The following is a 19534-nucleotide window of genomic DNA, read 5'->3' as shown; positions in this document are numbered from 1 at the left end:
AGACTGGTGGTTGTGGCTTGAAATTTTCGCTTTAGACGGCAGCACAGAGCTGGTTCAAGACTTCTGAGCATTGCCTGGAAAACCGAACGAGGGGCTGGGGCCAGGCTGGAGCTTTGATGTTCCTGCCATGGGAAGGAGGAGCGGGAGATGGCCAGGATGGAGCTGGCTGGGCTGCTGGCGAGGGTGGGAGGGGATGGATGGGGGTGAATAACGCTCCGGCAGCGGCAGCAGCCTCTCCACCGGCCAGGTAAGCTGCCGTGCCGTGATGCATTTGCGGTCCCCTCCCTGCAAAAGCTGCTGGTTTAAGCACACCGCTGCTTCGTGCAAAGCCAGCCCTGCGGCAGCCGCTGGTGGGAGAGAGCCAAGGAGCTGCGAGGAGATAAATCCCAGACCTGATGAGCTCCCTGTGGCTTAAAAAAGACAAGTGAAATTACTGCATCGGTCAAGATTTAGCTGGCTCAATGGTTTGATTAAATTTCAAAAGGAAAATCCATCTTTCTTGGCTACTACATCTAGGAGGAGCTTTCTACCTGACAATGGACAATTAATATTTTTGCTTTAATGGCTAATAGGGGAAACATTCCTGCTCCAAGTCCTTGGCAATTTAAAATGTAAAACCAAAACAAAACAGGGAAAGCACTGTATTTGAGTGGCCTGGAGAGCATCTGACTGCTGGAGATCCCCGGGCAGAATGATGCAGGGGAAAGCAGCCGTGCGGGTGTAGAGCTGGCAGTGCCACCCCGGCAGAGCGCTGGGGGGGGCTGCCTAAGCCCCTCTCCCCATGCTGGACACCGAGCACATTCTGCTTGTGGTTTGGTGGGATTTAACAACCTGCTCCTCGGAAGGAATCACCATCTCCCGTGGAGCTCCTGCAGCCGGCTGGGCTGCTTGCATGTCGTCCATTCAGGCTGCTGGATGGAAAAATAGTCTATTCCTGCAGTTTCTGCTTAATCTTTTCTCGCTGGCGTCAGCGCGCACTGTCCTCAGCTGGCCTTGTAGGTGGAGACAGCTGACAGAGCAACACCCCCAGGGTTTGGGCCACGGGCTGAGCTCCGGCTCCTCCAGCCTTCGCAGCCCCTCAAGCAGCACGGAGTGCCAGAAGGGGCTGTTTTTCTGGGTAGTTTCTTGAGGAAAATGCAGCAATCCATTGGTTTACTCCTGTTTACCTAAGATCGCAGTATATCTATTGGAGTCTAATGTAAAAGTGATTGTTGCATGCTGTTCATTTAGGTAAACCCCTAAAAAATCTCATCTTGGAGGCAAAACAGGGAGGAACTTTTCTCTTACAAGGCTCTCCTGGGCTGGTTGTTCAGTCTTTGCTTGGTTGCTCTGGGCCAGGGTGATGTTTCTGCAGCCTCGGAGGCAAAACTGGGGACGCGAGGGTGGCCAGGCTGGGTGAGGAGGGAATGCGGGGTGCTGCTCTGGTTCCCAGATGATCTGGCACGAGGGTCCATGTATTTCTGGTGGTTTTCCTGTTTGGAAAAGGTTCCAGATGGAAAACGAGGCTGCTTTTAAATGGTAAAAGCTGCGCTGCAGCCTGTCCCAATGCAGCTGCCGGGGGGTGTTGCACAAGATGGTGGGAGCCTGGTGGCTCTGAGAGGTGAAGGCAAGCGGGAAGCTGGCGCTGAGCTACTGCTGGGGTCGGGGATGGAAAGAGCCGGGACAGGCTGCCTTTCCCCATCTACAGCCCAGGGCGAGCACAGCAGAGACACCCGTTCTCCCCGTTGCTTTAGTGCCGGGCGGTGCCGGGGGCTTGGATGGGTGTGTGGGTGTGTGACGGGTGCGCCTGGCTCCTGTGCTTGCAGGGGCAACTGGATCGGAGAAGCCCCGTACAAGACCGGCCGCCCCTGCTCCGAGTGCCCGCCGAGCTACGGAGGAGGCTGCCAGAACAACCTCTGCTATAAAGGTGCGTGCTGGGGGGCTCAGGGGGCACCCTCTGGGGCTGGGGAAAAGGCTGGAGCAAACTTATGCCTGGAAACTTTTGATTAGAAGCAGCCGCAGCTTTATGCACCTTTTAATCAGCGTTCCTTAATATTTCGACATCGTGACACGCGGTAAATCGGTGGCCGCTGCTGGATCCGAAAGGCGCTGAACTGCTTAAAACGTGGAGCTTGGATTGGGTGCGTTTTCTGCAGTGAAAATGAGAGCGAGCGCTCGGATGGGGGAAGCTGCTCCGAGCTTACGTGGGTTTGGCTCGGGAGCTCCAGCGGGATTTTGAGTGCTGGCAGGCTGCAGGCAGGAGCGATCCCGTCCTCGAGGGGTTTGTTTGGGAAGGGAATGTTCTCCGGCGCTTACCAGCGGCGACGTGGGTGGGCAGAGCTTGGCCGCCTGCCCCGCTCCTTCGGGGGCCAGGGATGGAGCGTTTCCCTCTCTCCCCACCTTGGTTTTCATGGCTGCGAAATGAACACAGCAATTTGTGTCTCTTGGAGGACAGGAGGGGATCATGGACGGTTTTTCCTGACCTGTGGAGTTTTCTCAGAATAGAGGTCAATGGAGTGAAAAATCTGGTGAATGCTGAAAGGGCCGGTGAAGCAGCGCTATCCCCCCGGCGCGCAGCGTTTTCTGGGGTCATGCACTGAAGGTGTTTTCCTTCTCCCATGTGTTCTGCTTCACGGAGAGCTGGGTTCTCAGAAGCAGGCAGGTTCCCTGGAGACTTGCCCAAAGCAGAGGCTTGCTTTGCCGCAGAATTGCTTTTATCATTTTTAGCCTGCGGGGTCTGGGGGGAGGACCCCAGGGCGCCTGTGGGCTGCGGCGGGGAGAGGGGAAGGGATGCCCCGGTGGCACAGCAAGAGGGAGAAAGCCCTCTTGGAGCCACCATCCATCACCCCTTTGCTTGCATCGTTCCTTGTGGCCGAGGATGAGAGCGGTGCAGGGGTTTTGGGTAGGGCTGGACAAGCGGAATGAGTTTTGCCAGCACCGTTTCCCAAATCCCTTTGCTCAGCTGCAAGAGCAGGCGGCAGCTTGTTCTCCAGCGGAGGTAAAGCCGGGGGTAATCCCACCGCCGGTGGTGAAGCCAGGATCGGGCTGTAGCGGGACCTGAGCTTCGGTGCAGGCTTGGCCGAAGCCCTGCTCATGGGGTGGGTTGGGGAAGCAAACCCGGGCGGGAGGAGAAAAGGTTTCAGCCACCTTCACAAATACTGGAGTCCTCTCTGCGTGCCCTCCAGCAGATCTGTGTTTTCCTCCAGAAAGACCTGTATGGGAAACAAGAAAAAATATCAACGCTTCCTTGCACTCATCAGTGGGGATCATTTCAAACCTTTGGTGTACGATGCTATACGTGCCACTCTGTGTGCAGGGGAGCGGGAGAGGGGCAGTCTCCCCTCCCAGCACCTGCCCTGGCAATAGCCCTGTGCTACATTTAATGGCCATTTTTGAGCTTCCAACTATTTAAAAGCAAATCCTTGTCAAACTAAATCACCTCTCTCAAAATATGAACCACTCCAAGTTCCCCGTCAGTGCGAACACACTGTAATTATTTTTAATCCCCACTTCTAACAAGGTTACCGTTATGAAGATCCCATCATCACTGAGACGGACGAGACCAATGAAGTGGAGATTTCACAGGTCGCGGAGCAAAAACCGGTGCAGTTCTACCCTCCAGAAAGCAAGCCCAGCAAAGCTGTGAAAACCATCCTAGACTCCTACATGAGTAAGACAGCTCCTTTCTTTCTCAGGTCCTATAAGTTTTAAAGTACATCCATGGGAAAAGGTGTGGAAAGCGCTGAGGAGGCTCAGGAAAAAAGTAACTGGGGGGACGTTTGAGGGGAGGGGGAGGTCATCTGGGCAAAAATTCACTTAATTATAGCAGAAGCAGGGAGCGAAGCTTTCAAAAGCCACTTCTGCCTTCTGCACGTCAGACTGCAATAGTTATTTGACCTTTTAAACCATCTCAAAGAAGTATCAATGAATCAAAGGTCCCCCATCAGCAATCAATGTATTTCCCATTTAAAATACTCAGCCCTCAACAGTTATACCCTCTTGGCAGCTTTTGTGGGGGTTTTAGTTCATTTCCTTTTTATTTCATGCTTGGGAAGATTTCTGAAGTTATTTGTGGAGCTGGAAGTACTTCCTCCGTTTTCTAACTGCTGCTAATTAAAAGAGACTTACTGTGACAACAAGGCGAGGCAAGCCAACGCATCCTTTTCAACTTTATCTACCAGCATCTTGAGAGTCTGTAATTAAATGGAGAATGAGAGCTCTGGCTGCAGACCTCAGGCTGTAAATCAAAGCCTTCAGCTGTCAGATCTTTCTTCCTTGCTAATATTTCCAAAGACACCTGTCGCAGGTGAAGGGCTAAAGAGGCACAAACCGCTCCAGGCTGGGCTGGGCTGGGCTCTGATAAAATTTTAATCTTGCTGCACCAAAGACCTCCAGGAAAGATGCATGGTGGTTGCACATCTCCATAGCCCGAAAGCAGACTGTGGCAGTCTCTTTCCTTTTACAACTATTGATTTATTTTATTGTTTTCTCCCCAGCACAAGTCATTACCTGTGAAACCAAGATGAGAGACAAATGCAGAGGCTCAACATGCAACAGGTAGCATTTTACTGATACTTCTTGGAGCTCTGCAGGAAAAAGTAGCCTAAAAATGATGCACTACTTGCAAATATGAGAGAGGCTATACTATGTATTTTTTGTGACTACCTAGACAGGTCTCTCTTTTTTTTTTTTTTTTTAAAAAAAAACCAAACCAAAACAGCCTTAATTTCTCTTAATACAAAGTCTTCAGCCAAGCCTAGAAATAAGGTGACTCAGTTTATTTCATTCAGCCATGATGACCCACAGTTTCAGGGGTCCAAAATAATTTAATACATTTTGGCAGAGTAATTTTTGAGCCCTTTTTAAGCACTCCGCCACTGGCCAAGCCAGACCAAGAATTCATGGCTTGTCCCCTCCCAGCCAGTCAAGAACTTCTGGTTAAGGTTTCTGCAAAGAATGGGACAGTTTATCACTTGGAGAAAAACCAAATCCACAGAATCTAAATATTGGTCAGGCTTTTAAGGAGGGGTGGAGAAACTGTTTCAAAAAGTAGCTATTTTGCAATCTTGTTTTTAAATGGAAGAGTTACGTGAAATGGATGGAATGACTATTAAATGAAATAGAGTCAAAGTCTGTTTTTCTTGAATTGTTTTTTTGCCACCCTCAAAGATATATATCTTTACTAGGTATTTGTGCCCAGCTGGCTGCTTGTACAGTAAGGCAAAGATCTTTGGAACATTTTATTATGAAAGTGTAAGTACCTTTTAATAGCTCATAGATGTAATTTGTGGGGAGTTAGCAGTAATAACAGAAATGGGAAATGCCAGCAATTCTAGTGTAATTTGGCTTTTCAGATTCCCCAGTTGTGGTGTGTAAAATAGCACTAATAAAGATGATCTCTATTTTCCTCGTCTTGGTGATAAAAGGAAGAAGTCTGGAAAGGCAAAGTGATTCCAGACGTGACTTGCTCATGAATGCCCTTAATATGCAATGAAACCCATGGCAAGTGAGGGATGGGGATCACCAGCCAGCTCTCACAAAGATCTCTTCTGTAGTGTGGGCAGCTGTCGTGCTGAACAGAAACTTGAGATGAAAAACACCGCTAAATGTTGTAACCAAATCATATTTCGGGCTGATTTGCTGGATCTTGAATTAGCAAGATCGTTTATAAATAAAGCATGACACTGTTTTCCCATCAAACTACTTCTGGGGTGAAGAAAAGTTGAAAATAAAAGGGTTTTTATTGAAAAGCATGTTTGCCCTCCCCGTTCTCACTGTTGGTGCGTGACTGCATCGCCCATGGTACATCTTTGCCCTGCAATTTCTGTGACTGCAGACAGCCACCTCCTCCAAGTGGTTTCAGCAGAAATATTTTGGGTTTGAATATTTTGTTGAGAACTGGAAATATTTCATACCAGTCATTAATTTCCAATGCTGCTTTTCTTCTAAATTGTATCTAAATGTATGGTTTTGTTATTTTAAAAAAAGCTTGCCATTCAGTGAGGCAGCGCTTAAAACAACAATAATAATGATAATAAAAAAAGAATAAGGCTGTGTTGGAAGAGTAAGATTTAACAACCAGATTCCAAAGGAGTGTACTCAGCTTCTTTTCCATTTGGCACTTCGGTGGTGGTTTCATTTCTTCTTCATTTTTCGCACAGCGGTCGGTCAGCGTGGCTCTGTGAATGAGATTTATTTCACATGCTATTTGCATTTATGCTCTTGTCAGTCATCAAGCATATGTCGAGCTGCAATTCATTACGGCATCCTGGACAATAAAGGAGGACTGGTTGATATCACAAGGAAGGGGAGGACACCAGCTTTTGTGAAGTCTACCAGGAACGGTGTGGAGTCTTTTAGGTACTACCTTCATGAAAAGTATTTGCTTTAAATATAAGTAGATGTTTGGTCATCTTTGTTACTCATATGTAGACATAGTGATTCAAGTAAGCTTATTTTTTTAATAGATGTTTTCGTTTGCTTATTTTGCAGGAAAAATAAGCCTTCAAATGCATTCATGGTTTCCAAAGTCACAAGTAAGTTTTAAAAGTTGAGAAGAAACCCTGGCTGCTAATGGGGTACTTGAAAAGCATCGTTCCTTGCAGCGCTCTTTCATTTCAAGGGGTCATATCAAATGGTTTAGTACCACAGCTAAGCCCTAGAGTGGTGATCCATCACCTGCTACGGGCAATTCCACCGCCAGCCACCTCATTTTTCTGTGGGGATCTAAGAGGAAGGTTCAGAAAAAGGTGATAATGGGCCATTTCCAGCAGCATCTCCTGGTGGTGGATCGTGGCCGGGTCCAGGCATCAGCTGCAGTGTCACAGGCTGCTGATAGCAAAGTGATGGAAGCTGAGGCATCCTTGTATGAAGGCCTCAGTCTAGTGTGAACACTGTATAAAACCTGAAAAAAATAGTGGCTAAGATAATAGTGTGATAGTATAATGAAACACGTAATGCATACGAGATCAGTTTCTAGCAGCGAGCCATCATATTTATGGTGAGCATGTAAATAAATACAGTGGAGTTCTGCTTTTTCAACAGTTTCCACTTTCTGAATATCTTTGAATAATTCCTCCTCCTCATACATACAATCATCATTTTGATTAGATCCACTTGACCTACTTTCAGGGAAAACTATAGGTGTCAGGTATTTGGGTGCCACTTCTGGAGCTGTTGAAAAAAAACATCGTCTTAGGGAGCAGCTACTTTTCTTCTGCAAGCTGTAATATTTTCAAGGCCACATTGTAGTGTGGGAGCAGGATTTCTGCCGGAGAGCTGGTCAGCCCTCTCCTGGGTGCATGCCATGGGTAGAGGAGCGAGCAGCTTTCCTCCTTGTGCCCTCAGCTGGACATGGGTCTCTCCAGATGTGTTGCGTGACTGTGGCTTGTGTTCTCCGCAGCTGCCTGAGCTGTAGGTCTAGTAATGTCCCTCTCCATGTTTATCTCCGCAGCGCAGACGCTGGATTGCTATGCTACAGTAGCTGAGCTGTGCCAGTTCAAAAAGCCGGCGACCCATTGCCCAAGGTACCACAAGCCCATTTATGTATGTTTTGGGTCCCCTCGCTCCAGGAGGGACGTAGAGGGGCTGGAGCGTGTCCGGAGCCGGGCAGGGGCTGGGGCACAAGTGCTGTGGGGAGCGGCTGGGGGAGCTGGGGGGGTCAGCCTGGAGAGGAGGCTCAGAGACCTGGTGTCTCCGCAGCCACCCAGCAGGGGCTGTGGGCAGGGGGTCGGCCTCTTCTCCCAAGTAACAAGCGACAGGACAAGAGGAAACGGCCTCAAGTTGCACCAGGGGAGGTTTAGGTGGGGCATTGGGAAATATTTCTTCATTGAAAGGGTGGTCAAGCACTGGAACAGGCTGCCCAGGGAGGTGGTAGAGTCACCATCCATGGAAGTGTTTAAAAAACGTGTAGATGTGGCGCTCAGGGCCATGGGTTAGTGGTGGGCTTGGCAGCGCTGGGTCAACGGTTGGACTTGATGATCTTAAAGGTCTTTTCCAGCCTAAGTGATTCTATGTTCACCTTAAACCTGCTCAGCTCCGAGGAGGGCCAGCTTAACAGAGGATGCTGAGGTCCCCACACCTGAGGGCTAGCAGGGACGGAGCTGATTTTACCAGATGAACTGGAGGAGGGGGTTGGGAATGGCATGTTTCCTCTAGCCACCGTGCTTTTCTTGGCATCGTGAGAGAAAATTCATGTTATGTTCTCAGACTGCTTCAGTGACATATCAAGCTACGCAATCCCATTTCAGCACACCCCTATATATATGAGCGTGCGACTTTGCACTCTGAATTTGTTCTGCTGCACTTGCTGGGTTTTGGATGTGGTTTTCCTTTCCACCTTAAAACATGGAAGAAGTTTGTTGTGCAGGTGTAAGTCGTGGCAGGGCAGGGGGCCACAACCATGTGCAAATACTTATGTGCACAGCGTTGTGCAGAAATACAGGTCCTCCCGTTTGAAAATGTCATAAAAGACCAATCCCTCTTTTCCTGGTCTGAACGCCTCTATTTACAGTTCTGCAGTAACTACCAAAAGTCATCTGAGGGGAACAAATAATTAAATTCGCTGTTGCCACCTGCAGACCAGATGCAGGCACTTGAAATCTCCCAAGAATGCAGCTTGCTTTCCTGTTGAGCCTTGATATAGAGAATAAATATGAATAAATTGTTTTCTAGGATTTATTGTCCAGCCCACTGTAAAGATGAGCCGTCGTACTGGGCCCCGGTGTTTGGCACAAACGTTTATGCAGATGTGAGTACGCTCCTTCCCCCGGTGACCCTGCGTGTCGTGACATCTGTGTCACAGGGCGGGGGTCATACACCGCCGTTGAGGGAAGAGAATCAGACTCTCCGTGGTCACTGCCACGTGGGGGTGGGTAGATGGAGATGAAGGAAGAAGCAGCACCAGCAGTTACCGCACCAGGCTGGGGCCAATGGGCTTGGGGAGCCCTTCCACCCTCCGGCACCGACTTACTCGTGGGGACTTGGTCGGGTCACTCAACCGCTCCGTGCCACACGGGCGATGCCTGTGAAACCGCGGTAGCGCTCGGCCACCTCAGCAAAGTGTTTTGGGATCTACAGATGAGCACCAAGGGCTTTCATTACACACTGTCACACTATACAGTTGGCAAAAATAGACCTTCTCCCCCCTCCCCTGCCCTCCTCTTTCTGGGAGCTGAACAGCGTTTCTGAGCGGGCAGGACAGAGTGCAGAGCAGTGGAAAGAAAGCATGCGAGCTGGGTTTATTGGTTTGTTTTTCTAAACCCTGCTCATGGGGATGAGCAGAGACTTGATGCTAAAACTAGGCAAAGAGTCATTTTTTTGAAATCTCTTAATATTAGGCCTCTAAAAACTGGGTTTCAATGTTTTTCCATTTGCGGGTGCTTTTTTATTTTCCCTTCTCTTTTTTTCTTTTTTTTTTTCCCCCTCACTTTTTTCATATTTTTTTTTTCCATCAGAGGTTGAGTTTAGAAATGCCAGCTCTCTGGTGGGCGAGTAGCCTGTAGGAACGTGCTTTTTGGAGGCCTGGGGGAAGCAGCCGGCAAACTGTAGGGCCCCCAGCTTGAGCTCACCGTGGAGCTTTGCAGACTCCTGAGAAAAAACATCCTGCAGAAATGGTACAATCATTTGGGACGAGTAATTTTGAAAGCAATTTAAAAAAAAAAACCACCACCACCCTATTTTTTATTTCACTTGAGACTAATGTTTTCTAAACGTAGAGTTGCACAAACAGGTTAGCCTAGACCTGCAAATTCATCGGGCAGCTGCCGCCCCGCGGTACCTGCCTCCGTGCGTGCTCCGACCCTCAGGAAATGGGAAATAGTTTTCTCTCTTTTACTGAGCACAAATTTTCTTTGGGTTACCCCTGAACGGGGCCTGCAATTACAAGGGAATTAGGTGAGGACCAGCATCCCGGGCTGGTGTTGTTTCCTGATTTGTACTGACGCAAAAGGATTAGTGTCCTGCAATGAATCCATTTCCTCCTGTACCCCCTGGGTATTGTTTCATAAACCAGGGCATGTACTGCCATTTGGGAGGAAAATAAAATAGAAAAAAATAAAAATATTTGGCCACTTCCTAGAGGGTTTGGTTAACCTTTTTCTGGACGACTGTACTAATAGGGTGATGCGAGTGTAATAAGGAAAGCATTTAGTTTTTTACGAGAGTGCGAGATTGGTAGCAAAGCAGGTGAAACCAGCTGGGGAAAAAAAAAGTTTGAGGTGGCTGTGAAACACGCTGCAAAGGGGATTTTTGGATTAATACAAACGTGGATCAGTACAAAGAGGGACCGATGCTGAGAAATGCTCAGGCTGGAAAGCTGACAAGTGAAACACGCATGCCATGCAAGGAGAATTTGGGAAAAGGCTTCTCCCAGGGAGCATGGGCTGTGCAGGATGCTCTCCAGGAGGGGATGCTGTGAATTAACCTGAGCCCACAGCTGAGGATTAATTAAAGTGAGCAACCAGCTGCATGAGACCAGTGCTGGTCTTCTGGGAGGGCTCTTTGGCTTCATGTCTAGGGGGGCACCTTCATGGCCCTGGGGCGACTTCTGCTTCAACTATGTCATCTTAAATACGTTGTCTAAAAGGAAATGAAGCATTTTGCCCATGTCCAGTTTGCACTCCCTGCAAGGTGCCCTCTGGCTTTTTAGCACCTTCTCCAAAAGGTCGATTTGCTAAATGCTTTTGCAGGTGAGGAGCCGATGGTCCAAGCTGTGATGGCAAAATACTTGGCTAGTCCGTGTAGTGATGTGACTCACTGTGCTTCTGGCCCAAGGTAGCATTCACATTTACACCATCCCAGCCAGGCATGTGGAAGTTTGTTTTGCCATGAAGAACAAAGAAATGTGAAGAATTGGCAGTTTTTGTGGGATAATTCTGATTTTTATTCAGGGGGCATAGGAGCCATTATCTCCATTTCTTGTTAATGGGTTTTTACCCACTTTAAATGCATTCTGATTGTTTTTCGGGTTTTTTTTTTTTTACTCATCGTTATAAAATTATCTTGGATTGTGTATTTATAAGATTATCTCCTGGGTACTTCTCTTGGCTTAAAGCACAAAGAGATATTGGCAAGCTTTGCTTTAAAAAGCAGTGCAGGGAATTGTTTGTAATGAAATTAGTAAGATGATGGAACAGGGACATAAAGGAGCATTAAATTTTGGGGTAAATGAACAAAATGCAAGAAAATATGCTACAGGAAAAGCTGATGACCAAATCCCAGGTCTTTCCACTGAATGGCATTACTTTTTGGTGAGAACAGACTTGCTGCCATCATGCAGGGCTTGCAGATGGAAGCAGCACAGGGAGAGCATCTCCAGCATCCTCTCAGTGCTGAAATTAGGAGCCAGAAGCAACTGGCTGGGGAACAGAAAATTTGTTGCCCCTTTTCCCTCGTAGCACATTGCAGTGAAATTCTTTACGCTGCCATGTAAATGAGGAGGAAAATAAATAAAGAATAAGGTCTTTGAGCACGTAATTGTGTCTAGGAAATAAACCCTCACCTCTTACTAATGAGGACAGGACCATTTCTGGGGTGATGCTGGAGCTGTGTGAACACCTGAGGGTCTTCATCGAGGCTGTAAAAGAGCTTTTAAGTTTAATGAGACACTTTTGTCATTTGTCACTCTGACTGGCTCCTAGTGTGACATAAGACTGCAAGGGAAACCCATCCCCATCCCTGCTCGAAGCCCTACAGAGCTAGGAGAGAAACAACTCTCTGCGCTTGAGATAAGGTCTTTCATCCACACTTGCGGGGCAATTGGTTGGAGGAGGATAAATCACCTGCAAAAAGAGGCAGGTGTTTATCACCAGAGCAAATCAAGTCGGATGGCTCAGCTCTCAGGAGATACAAATTTAATGATTAAACTAGTCATACTAATGAGGAAAATACGAGTGATTAAACTCATAGCCACCGACTGTTGCTAATGGCCCCCACTGTAGTACTGTCATGTTATGGTGTGTGCCTCCCAGTCCATCAGGAAACGCTCCCAGAGCATCCCGAGGGGCTGTGCCACGGAAAGCCGTTGCGTTGTCTGTGCAGCTGTCGTACTTCTGAATTTGAGGGGAAGGCCTTATTCTTGTAATGTCTCATCTTCTAAAGGCTCTTCAATCAGTTCATCAAAGCAAAGCCTGGCCTGGGACAGAAGAGGGCTGTAATCCAACAGAGTGCTTAGAGGAGGGTGGGGGTGAGGCAGTAAAAAAGCCTGTTGATCAAAGCTTTTAGTAAGCAGCAGAACAGCAAGTCCTGGAAAAACCCAGGAATGCCTTGAAAAGAACAGCTGAGGATGTCTCCCAGTGGAGAGTGTTGCAAATGGATTCAGGACAGTTTAATTTTATGAGCCTATTTTAGATTTACAGATTTCCCACCGCATGCTAGGGTGAATTCACAGCATATCTTCCAAGCGCAGTGTTCGCTGGCTCCCTTGGCCATATATAGAAGCAAAATACCAAACTGGCACTCCAAACCCAGAGGGCTGCCAAGAGATAGGCCATCCAAAGTGATAAATATATAGGGGGCAAGGCAAACCTGCCATATATGGCTGCTAGAATGAAACGGCACCATCCCTATCGTACGGACGCAGCGGGAACGTTTGCCCTTGTCGCTGGTTTTGGGGTACTCCAGTTTTTAGTGATCAGGGAGTTTATGGGGTTGGGCTTTTCACCTGCTGCCAGTCCCTGTGCAAAGCTGGTTTTTGCTTTTTGTTATTCCACCTTGCTGTATGTAAATTCCCTAGAATCCACTCGATGGCCAAATTTATACTATGCCTAAGCCTTCTCTGCTTTTGCTGTCTTTTCTGGATGCTTTGGGAGCTTAGTCATCAGTTGTTGGTGTTTTGTGTTCCTCCAGCAGCTCTGACTCTGCACATCTCGGAGAGCAGGGTAACGGCACGATGTGCAATCGAGAATCTTTAGTCTTTTCAGAAATGTTAATCTCCCTGCGTGCTTGGTGTTGCCTTACGGGATAATGCCTGTCCAAAAGCTACATCAGCTCAACGGGTGCAGTCTTTCTGCTTTTCCTAGAAAGAAGGATGTGAACTGTCCTGAATAATAGGAGATCATTCACCTTCCTTCAGGAAAAGTGTCTCCTTTTCAAGCAACGGAGTGAACAAACTTTGCTGAGGTGGCTGGTCACTAGCAAAGAGTTTCACTGCAGCGGTTTCAGTAGTGCAGACCCAAGAGGCGCTGGCTGGAAGGTTTTCCTCCACTCAGCTTTGGCCCTGGGAAATCTCCCAGGTACAGCTCCATCACAGATGGGAATGGTGGAAGGGCTGCTTCTCCTCTGTGGTGGTGGTGGATCGTCTTATAGCCAGGGCTTATGGCATACCTGCAAGATCTGGTCCACAACATCTTTTATCCCTAGTCTGTCTGTAAGAGGGACAAAATTGTTTCAGGATGTTTTTAATTTAAAAAAAAAAAAAAATCCTTGGTTTTTCTTGGTGCTTACAGAGATAGGAAATCTCCAGATGTAAAACATAGACTTCTAGTTTATAAGTAAAAATAATTAACTATTTTTTCAGAGCTCCAGTATCTGCAGAACTGCAGTGCACGCAGGAGTCATTCCAGATGAAAGAGGTGGTTTTGTGGATGTGATGCCTGTGGAAAAGAAGAAAAATTATGTTGGCTCCTTAAAGAATGGCGTCCAGTCTGAGAGGTGGGATGTTTTTCCTTTGTAGTTTCCTCTTATTCTCAGCTGTGTGTTCAGATGTGCGTCAAAGTCCGCAGACATCAGCTAGAAAGGCTGGTGAATTGGAAATATGTGACCTAACAGCGTCACTGTGAATTTTGAGACCCAAATAAATAGAGCGTGTTGTCCTGCTCTTATCTGCCACGGCTGAGGAGCTGCTTTCAGATCGGTGTGAAAGGTAGGAAAGATGGTTGAGCCTTGTCTTGGTTTATTACAGTACGAGTCCATATTAATACATCTTGTCGTGTGTGTCTAACACATTAAAAGATAAGCATGGGTATTTTTGCAGCTTTCAGCCGGGTCATATTTTGAGGATTATAATTGCGATTTCCATTCAGTTCTGGGGTGTGGGATGCACTTGTATTTGTTAACAAATTGCCTCTATTCTCTTCAAAAGAAGCTGTTAAGAATATTAACTCTTCCAGCTGAAACCAGGACAGAAGCATAAGTAAATGAACCTCTTGAGAGACGATCAAACAGTTTTTGAAGGTCGATTTGTCACCCTTGTAAATTTTTTGTAGTTTCTCTTGGGCCAACCTTGCTGTTTTCAGTGAATAGTTGTAGATCAGTGCTTCCAAAATCCCACACCTCTGGATGATGGCAATGATCAAGTCATAACTCATTCAGTCCTTTCTAATTTGAAACTTCTGTTTCAGTCCACGATGTATTTTTTCAGATACCAGTGTGATGGTACTAATTTCTCAGGGCTATCTTTGCAAATGTAGCATTCCCCACTGTTATGGGGAGTTTGGTCACTACTAACTACTAACTAATAACTCTGTCTGCTCTATGTAGTTCCTCTTTTATGATTACCACAAGAAATCCAAAAAAGTTTGCTGTTTTTATTCTAATACTGGATAATCCAGGATGCTGTAGAGCATCTCACAAAACAAAAATAAGACCACAACAGGAAATCTATAGGCATTAAATACGGGCTGCTTTAGTAGAGATCTACCAGGGCCAGCGTTTTGCAGTTCTGTGATTTGCAATTCGATAGGTTGGATTTAAGTGTCAAACCTCCTATCCGTATGAGTTTTCTTCTATCTCTGTCTTGCTTTCCCTTACCTTTTACACTAACAGACAACTTCTTACTCAGCGGGCAAACTTTGCCCTCGCTAAGAATAAACCCCACTGCTAGCAGTGACATGCAATAATGAGCGCCTGGTGCTGATCTGGGAGGTGAGGGAAACCAAAGACGTTCTCGCAGTGGGGATGAGCATGAAGATTTACAAAGTGTTATTTACACTCAGCAATAAGGAGCACCTTCATACTGTGAGATTCACCAGAGAGTGAAATAGCTTTTCAAAGATCAAGGTGAAAACCTTACCCTTGAGGACACTGGAAATAACCTTTGGTAAAGAGACATACCCAAACAGGTATGGGACAAGGCTGCCTTTAAAATTTACTGAGCCTTTACCCCTTCTGGAATGTTTATTTTGCAGGAATATGACATTTTGCCCCTTTCCTGGGGTTCTGCAGCCCAGCAGGGCTGAAGAAATAAGGGCTGGTAACAGAAACAGCCCCTTTTGCCCCCATGGACACAGCCAGCCCCAGCAGCTCAGAACTGGAGCTGGTGGGGACAGCTCTGCAGGTTGAAAATGAATATTTGTATTTATTGTCATTTAATGCGAGCTGATCTGGCTGCTCCCATTGCCAGCAGCAGGAGACGGGCCAGACAGGCCCTGGGAACCTGCCAACCTATTTGACAACTGTTTTTTAGGAAAACATGTTCCTCTTTACGCCTGAATCTCTGCATAAGGGAGCACAGTGTTCCTTGGATAAAAGCTACCCTGTAAGAGAGGCTGTTGCTTCCCAACTCCTTTTGTTGGCATTAGCACTGTAGATTTGGACTGGAAACATAGAACAAAGGTGAACTTGTGGATTTGTGCCTCTTCTTTTTCATCCTGTCTCTTTCTCCTGCTCCTGATAAGGCGACACCAGCCCAGAGGCAGTGTGCTACAGCAGTGCACCCAAAAGAAATTTGAAGTTGCCTGTAGCTGAACTTTGGGCCCTGTGGCACCAACATTTGGTTCATGAATTTATTTTTTTTTTCTTTTTCTGCAGCTTGAAGAATCCTTCAAATGGAAACGCTTTCCGAATTTTTGCTGTGAAGCAGTAAATTCCCAGGGAAGGTGCAAGTTTCTTTGGGAGAGCACTCTGTTGATCTCTAGAGACAGGAAAGCTCCTCTGATGGCATCAGCTCTGACCGTACCCTCCTTGCCAATCTCTTTCAGGGAATTAAAATAGGAAAAAAAAAAAAAAAAGAAAAAAAAAAGGGAAAAAAAACCGAAAAAAAAAAAAAAAAACCCACCAGGTTCTGACTCAGCTGTTTGCATCTCATCGCACCCGTTCAGCGTTGTATCTTTCTGTTTCGTGTTTTTGTTTCTCTCGGGGCATTCAGCAGTGATAAACTGTTCTAACTTTTCAATTTGCAAGAGGTGTGCTACACAGAACGGCGGTGGCTCAATGTACAGCAGACGTAGGGATCTCGGCCTGGCCCTTGGTAGCGTTTTAGGGTGTGAAGCTTCTGCTGCGATGGGCATGAGGACGTGCACTGCTAAGCAGAATCAGAAGTGAGCAACTGTCCAGGCACTGGACCCTTTTGAAATGAGAAACTGTTTTAAAAGTTGCATCTTCTGGGGAGACGCTGGGCTTTGATAGAGTGTTTTTGTGTATGTTTGATGTTTTCTGTGCAAAAGAAGGGAAAATGTGGTGGTTTTCCCAACGAGTTGGCATGCCCCAGCACTCCTGTGTGAGGCTGCTGGGGCATCACACCAGGCTACGTTGTACAATGATGGTGTCGTGTTTGGGGAGAGGACGTTCTTGTTGGCTGGACATCAAGGTGTTTTGGGGACTGGAGTAGGGTGTGAAACGGTGGCAGAGATCCTCACTGCAGAAAATGAGGCCACCAGATAATCCAAACAGCAGGTTCAGTGTTTGCTGGTCAAACATTCACAGGTATTTTGCTGGTCTGGCAACCTATGAGAAGTCAGTGAACCGGGGCTCCTGTGCTGGCATATCTCATCCTATACTATACGCCATTTCAAATAAAATTTCAGTTAAATGCAGTGTATTGTTTTATACAGCAGTGCTGGTTGTTTTCTCTGTAGTAGTTCAGTAGTGGTAAAGTTAATCTTGTTTCTGCTAGGAATGGTTGCACCCATAGGAAGCGTGTTCGCCTCACCTTTGTGCAGCTCTTTGCGGTGGGTGCAGTTGTGAGACTTTAAAGTGATGGCATAAACTGGGCGAGATGAATTTTTCCCCTTTGATTTGTGAAACCAAGAGATCCCCACTTTCCGTGTAATTGCGGTGCCCGTCAGCATCTGATATCCAGGAATGGTGTGTTTTGCAAAACCCGTCGGTGTTGTAATGATGGTATTTCCTATTTTGTTATTTATGCCTCCACATGCACCCAAATGCATTTCAGAGCCAAGAGAAGAGCCTAGCCTGACCTCCTCCTTTAAGGTGGGAGAGTGTTCTCCGCTTTATGTTGGAAATTATTCTCTGCTTTATGTTGGAAATGAATTTTTAGATTTGGTCTAAACATTAATCTGTCTGTCTTTTGATGCACAGACACCAGTCACTTCATTAGTTATAAGAAGGCAACGCAAACTTTTAAGTTCTTCGGTTCTTGTAAATGCATAGTCCTCGTGCTCAGTAACTTGGTTGTAATATTGTGTTACAAACGGGAAAATATTTCCCTCTATTTGGCAGATGTCTCATAGCTGCTCTTACGCTCAGGCTATGTTTGGTTTAATTTAGACAGATATAAAAACGTTCAAGCTGTTTCAAAACACAAACCAAAATTGTCTATATGATTAAGCATTTCTTTAATTCTGTAAACACCATGAAATCGGCAAGGAAATTACATTTCTCATTCAGTTTGTCTCCCTGTTGGAGTTTGTTATTCTGTGAAATCTGAATTCGGAAAGAGACCTTTTGTAAAATATGAAATTGGAGCTGCTTTGCATCATCTCCGAAAGCGCTGCACAGAAAGCCTGCCTTTGGGGGGGACAGAGAGAAATGACTCTACGCATCGTCTTTGTTTCTATAGTATCATCTTCCAAGGTTTACAATATTTGCTTTAGATAGGAAATCTGAACTGTTTTTTTACTTACTAGGTAAATTGGTGTTCAAAACAGCTGGAACATATCTTAGAAAAGCTGCTGGTTGGAAGCGTTTGAGATCTTGGCAGTGAGATAAGGCTTCCCTGTGTCTGCCCACGGTGAATAATTATGCTATACGTGGCCTGGTTCAAGCCCATTAAATACTGCAGCGTGAGGCTAGGACCATCACGGGCCAGATGGTAGTCACAGTGCAATTTATTGAATTGGAAGGAGCAAGAGATGCAGTCAGGTATTCTTCACGGGGACTGCAGGAGCACATACAATGCCTTCATGCTAATAGGATCCCACCTCTGACGTGCTGTCCGTGATAATTGCGTATGCTGCAAAACGATGGAAAAAAATGTAAGGACTTTTGCAGAAAAGTCCAGGGGATTATTGTGGGCACATAAAAATCCAAACAGATTGGGGTGTATCTACCTGACGAAAGGGGGGCAAGGGAAGAATTATTATTCCAACAGAAATATCCTAAAATGCTTCATTCAAGTTACAATTGTGTATTTTTATCTTCAGCCAACTGGTTTGGATTTTGGGAAACCGATATTAATTTAAGTCTGTATCTGTTTATTTTTATATTTGTTGTACAAAAGAGAAATTGTGACTTTACTACACAAATATTATTTGAGGTCCTGGGTGCTATTAATTTAAACATACCTCCACCAGAATTAGGGGTGAACAGGTCCTCCAAGGCAGTCATGATGTATCAATTACTTGCAATCATGGGTGCTAGCTATTCATATTATAGGTGGGACAGTACCAGTTTTTAGCCAAATATTTACTGATTTTATTTCTGATACCGAAACATTTCTCAGCCTAATATATTTCAATGCAGCTTAAAGATGCAGCACATCTTAATATCACCAGATCCGTTCGTCCTTAGACCCCAGCTCAGCAGATTAGTAAGCACGTGCTGGCTTGAAGCACCCAGGTGTAGTCTTACTGAAGCATCTGGTTAAAACCCTGGCAAAGCCGATGCTGCCTGGTGGTTCTTCTCCGATAAATTTATTTTTCAAACCAAGACTGCCAGCGCAGACACTGCCATTGCAGAGCATCTGGCCCAGCATAGCCAAATGTCCAGAAAACACAACCAGTGTGACAACCAAAGCACGGCACTTCCCCAGGTGCCGCTGTGCTGTCAGGTCCATTGGCTCCATGAGTATCTTTATTTTAAGATGTTCAGCCAACGGCTGATTGAGGAGTCTCCAGTTGGTTGGTTGTGCAGTCAAAATATTTAGGGCCAGTTCATAATTTGCTTTTTTTTTTTTTTTTCTATGAAAAATGATGTATTTTACTTCCTATGTGTAAAAGTTTCTTGTAAATTTTTGTGTGCCTTTGCATGTTTTTTGAGGGGCCGTGTGTTTTGTTTATAAACTATAATTTTTTTTCTAAATGCAGAATTGTAAAATATCTTTTTTCCCCCTCCATTTTCTTTTGATTTCTGAATTATTTGTGAAATAAAACCTTCCCAGAATGAATGCTTCCCTTGTCTTTAATGTTCAGCCAGAGCCGGGGTTGTATTTAGAAAAGCTATTTGGGATTACTCCTGGGGACTGGAGTATTCCCTGTAGAGCCCGAGCGAGATTGAGATGTGCGGAGTCTGTTCCACAAACAAATAAATAAAACTGCCCCGTACCCAGGGATTAAAAGTCAACTTTTACCCCATCAAGAATAAGATGTATGCTTTCCTGAACCATCCTGAGAGCAAGGGAAAATCACTCTCTGTCTTTAAGTCCCCACAATATAAGGGC

At 46.0% G+C, this 19534-nt stretch overlaps 1 protein-coding gene across 2 annotated transcripts in view; it reads left to right on the top strand.

The window, feature by feature from the left end:
• CRISPLD2 (cysteine rich secretory protein LCCL domain containing 2) overlaps positions 1-19257 on the top strand; it is a 35824-nt gene extending 16567 nt beyond the window's left edge. For both annotated transcript variants that reach the window (XM_056361013.1, XM_056361012.1), the window contains 10 exons: positions 1806-1906; positions 3500-3649; positions 4476-4536; positions 5166-5232; positions 6209-6339; positions 6472-6515; positions 7433-7505; positions 8653-8728; positions 13496-13629; positions 15727-19257. In XM_056361013.1, coding sequence (XP_056216988.1) covers positions 1806-1906; positions 3500-3649; positions 4476-4536; positions 5166-5232; positions 6209-6339; positions 6472-6515; positions 7433-7505; positions 8653-8728; positions 13496-13629; positions 15727-15781 — 892 coding nt within the window. In that variant the 3' untranslated portion in view covers positions 15782-19257. The remainder of the gene's footprint in view (positions 1-1805; positions 1907-3499; positions 3650-4475; positions 4537-5165; positions 5233-6208; positions 6340-6471; positions 6516-7432; positions 7506-8652; positions 8729-13495; positions 13630-15726) is intronic.
• The last annotated feature ends 277 nt before the right edge of the window (positions 19258-19534 follow it).

The sequence above is a fragment of the Falco biarmicus genome, chromosome 15, assembly GCF_023638135.1.
Source record: "Falco biarmicus isolate bFalBia1 chromosome 15, bFalBia1.pri, whole genome shotgun sequence".
Taxonomy (NCBI): domain Eukaryota; kingdom Metazoa; phylum Chordata; class Aves; order Falconiformes; family Falconidae; genus Falco; species Falco biarmicus.
The sequence above is the reverse complement of the archived record's forward strand: the minus strand, read 5'-3'. Positions and strand labels throughout refer to the sequence as shown.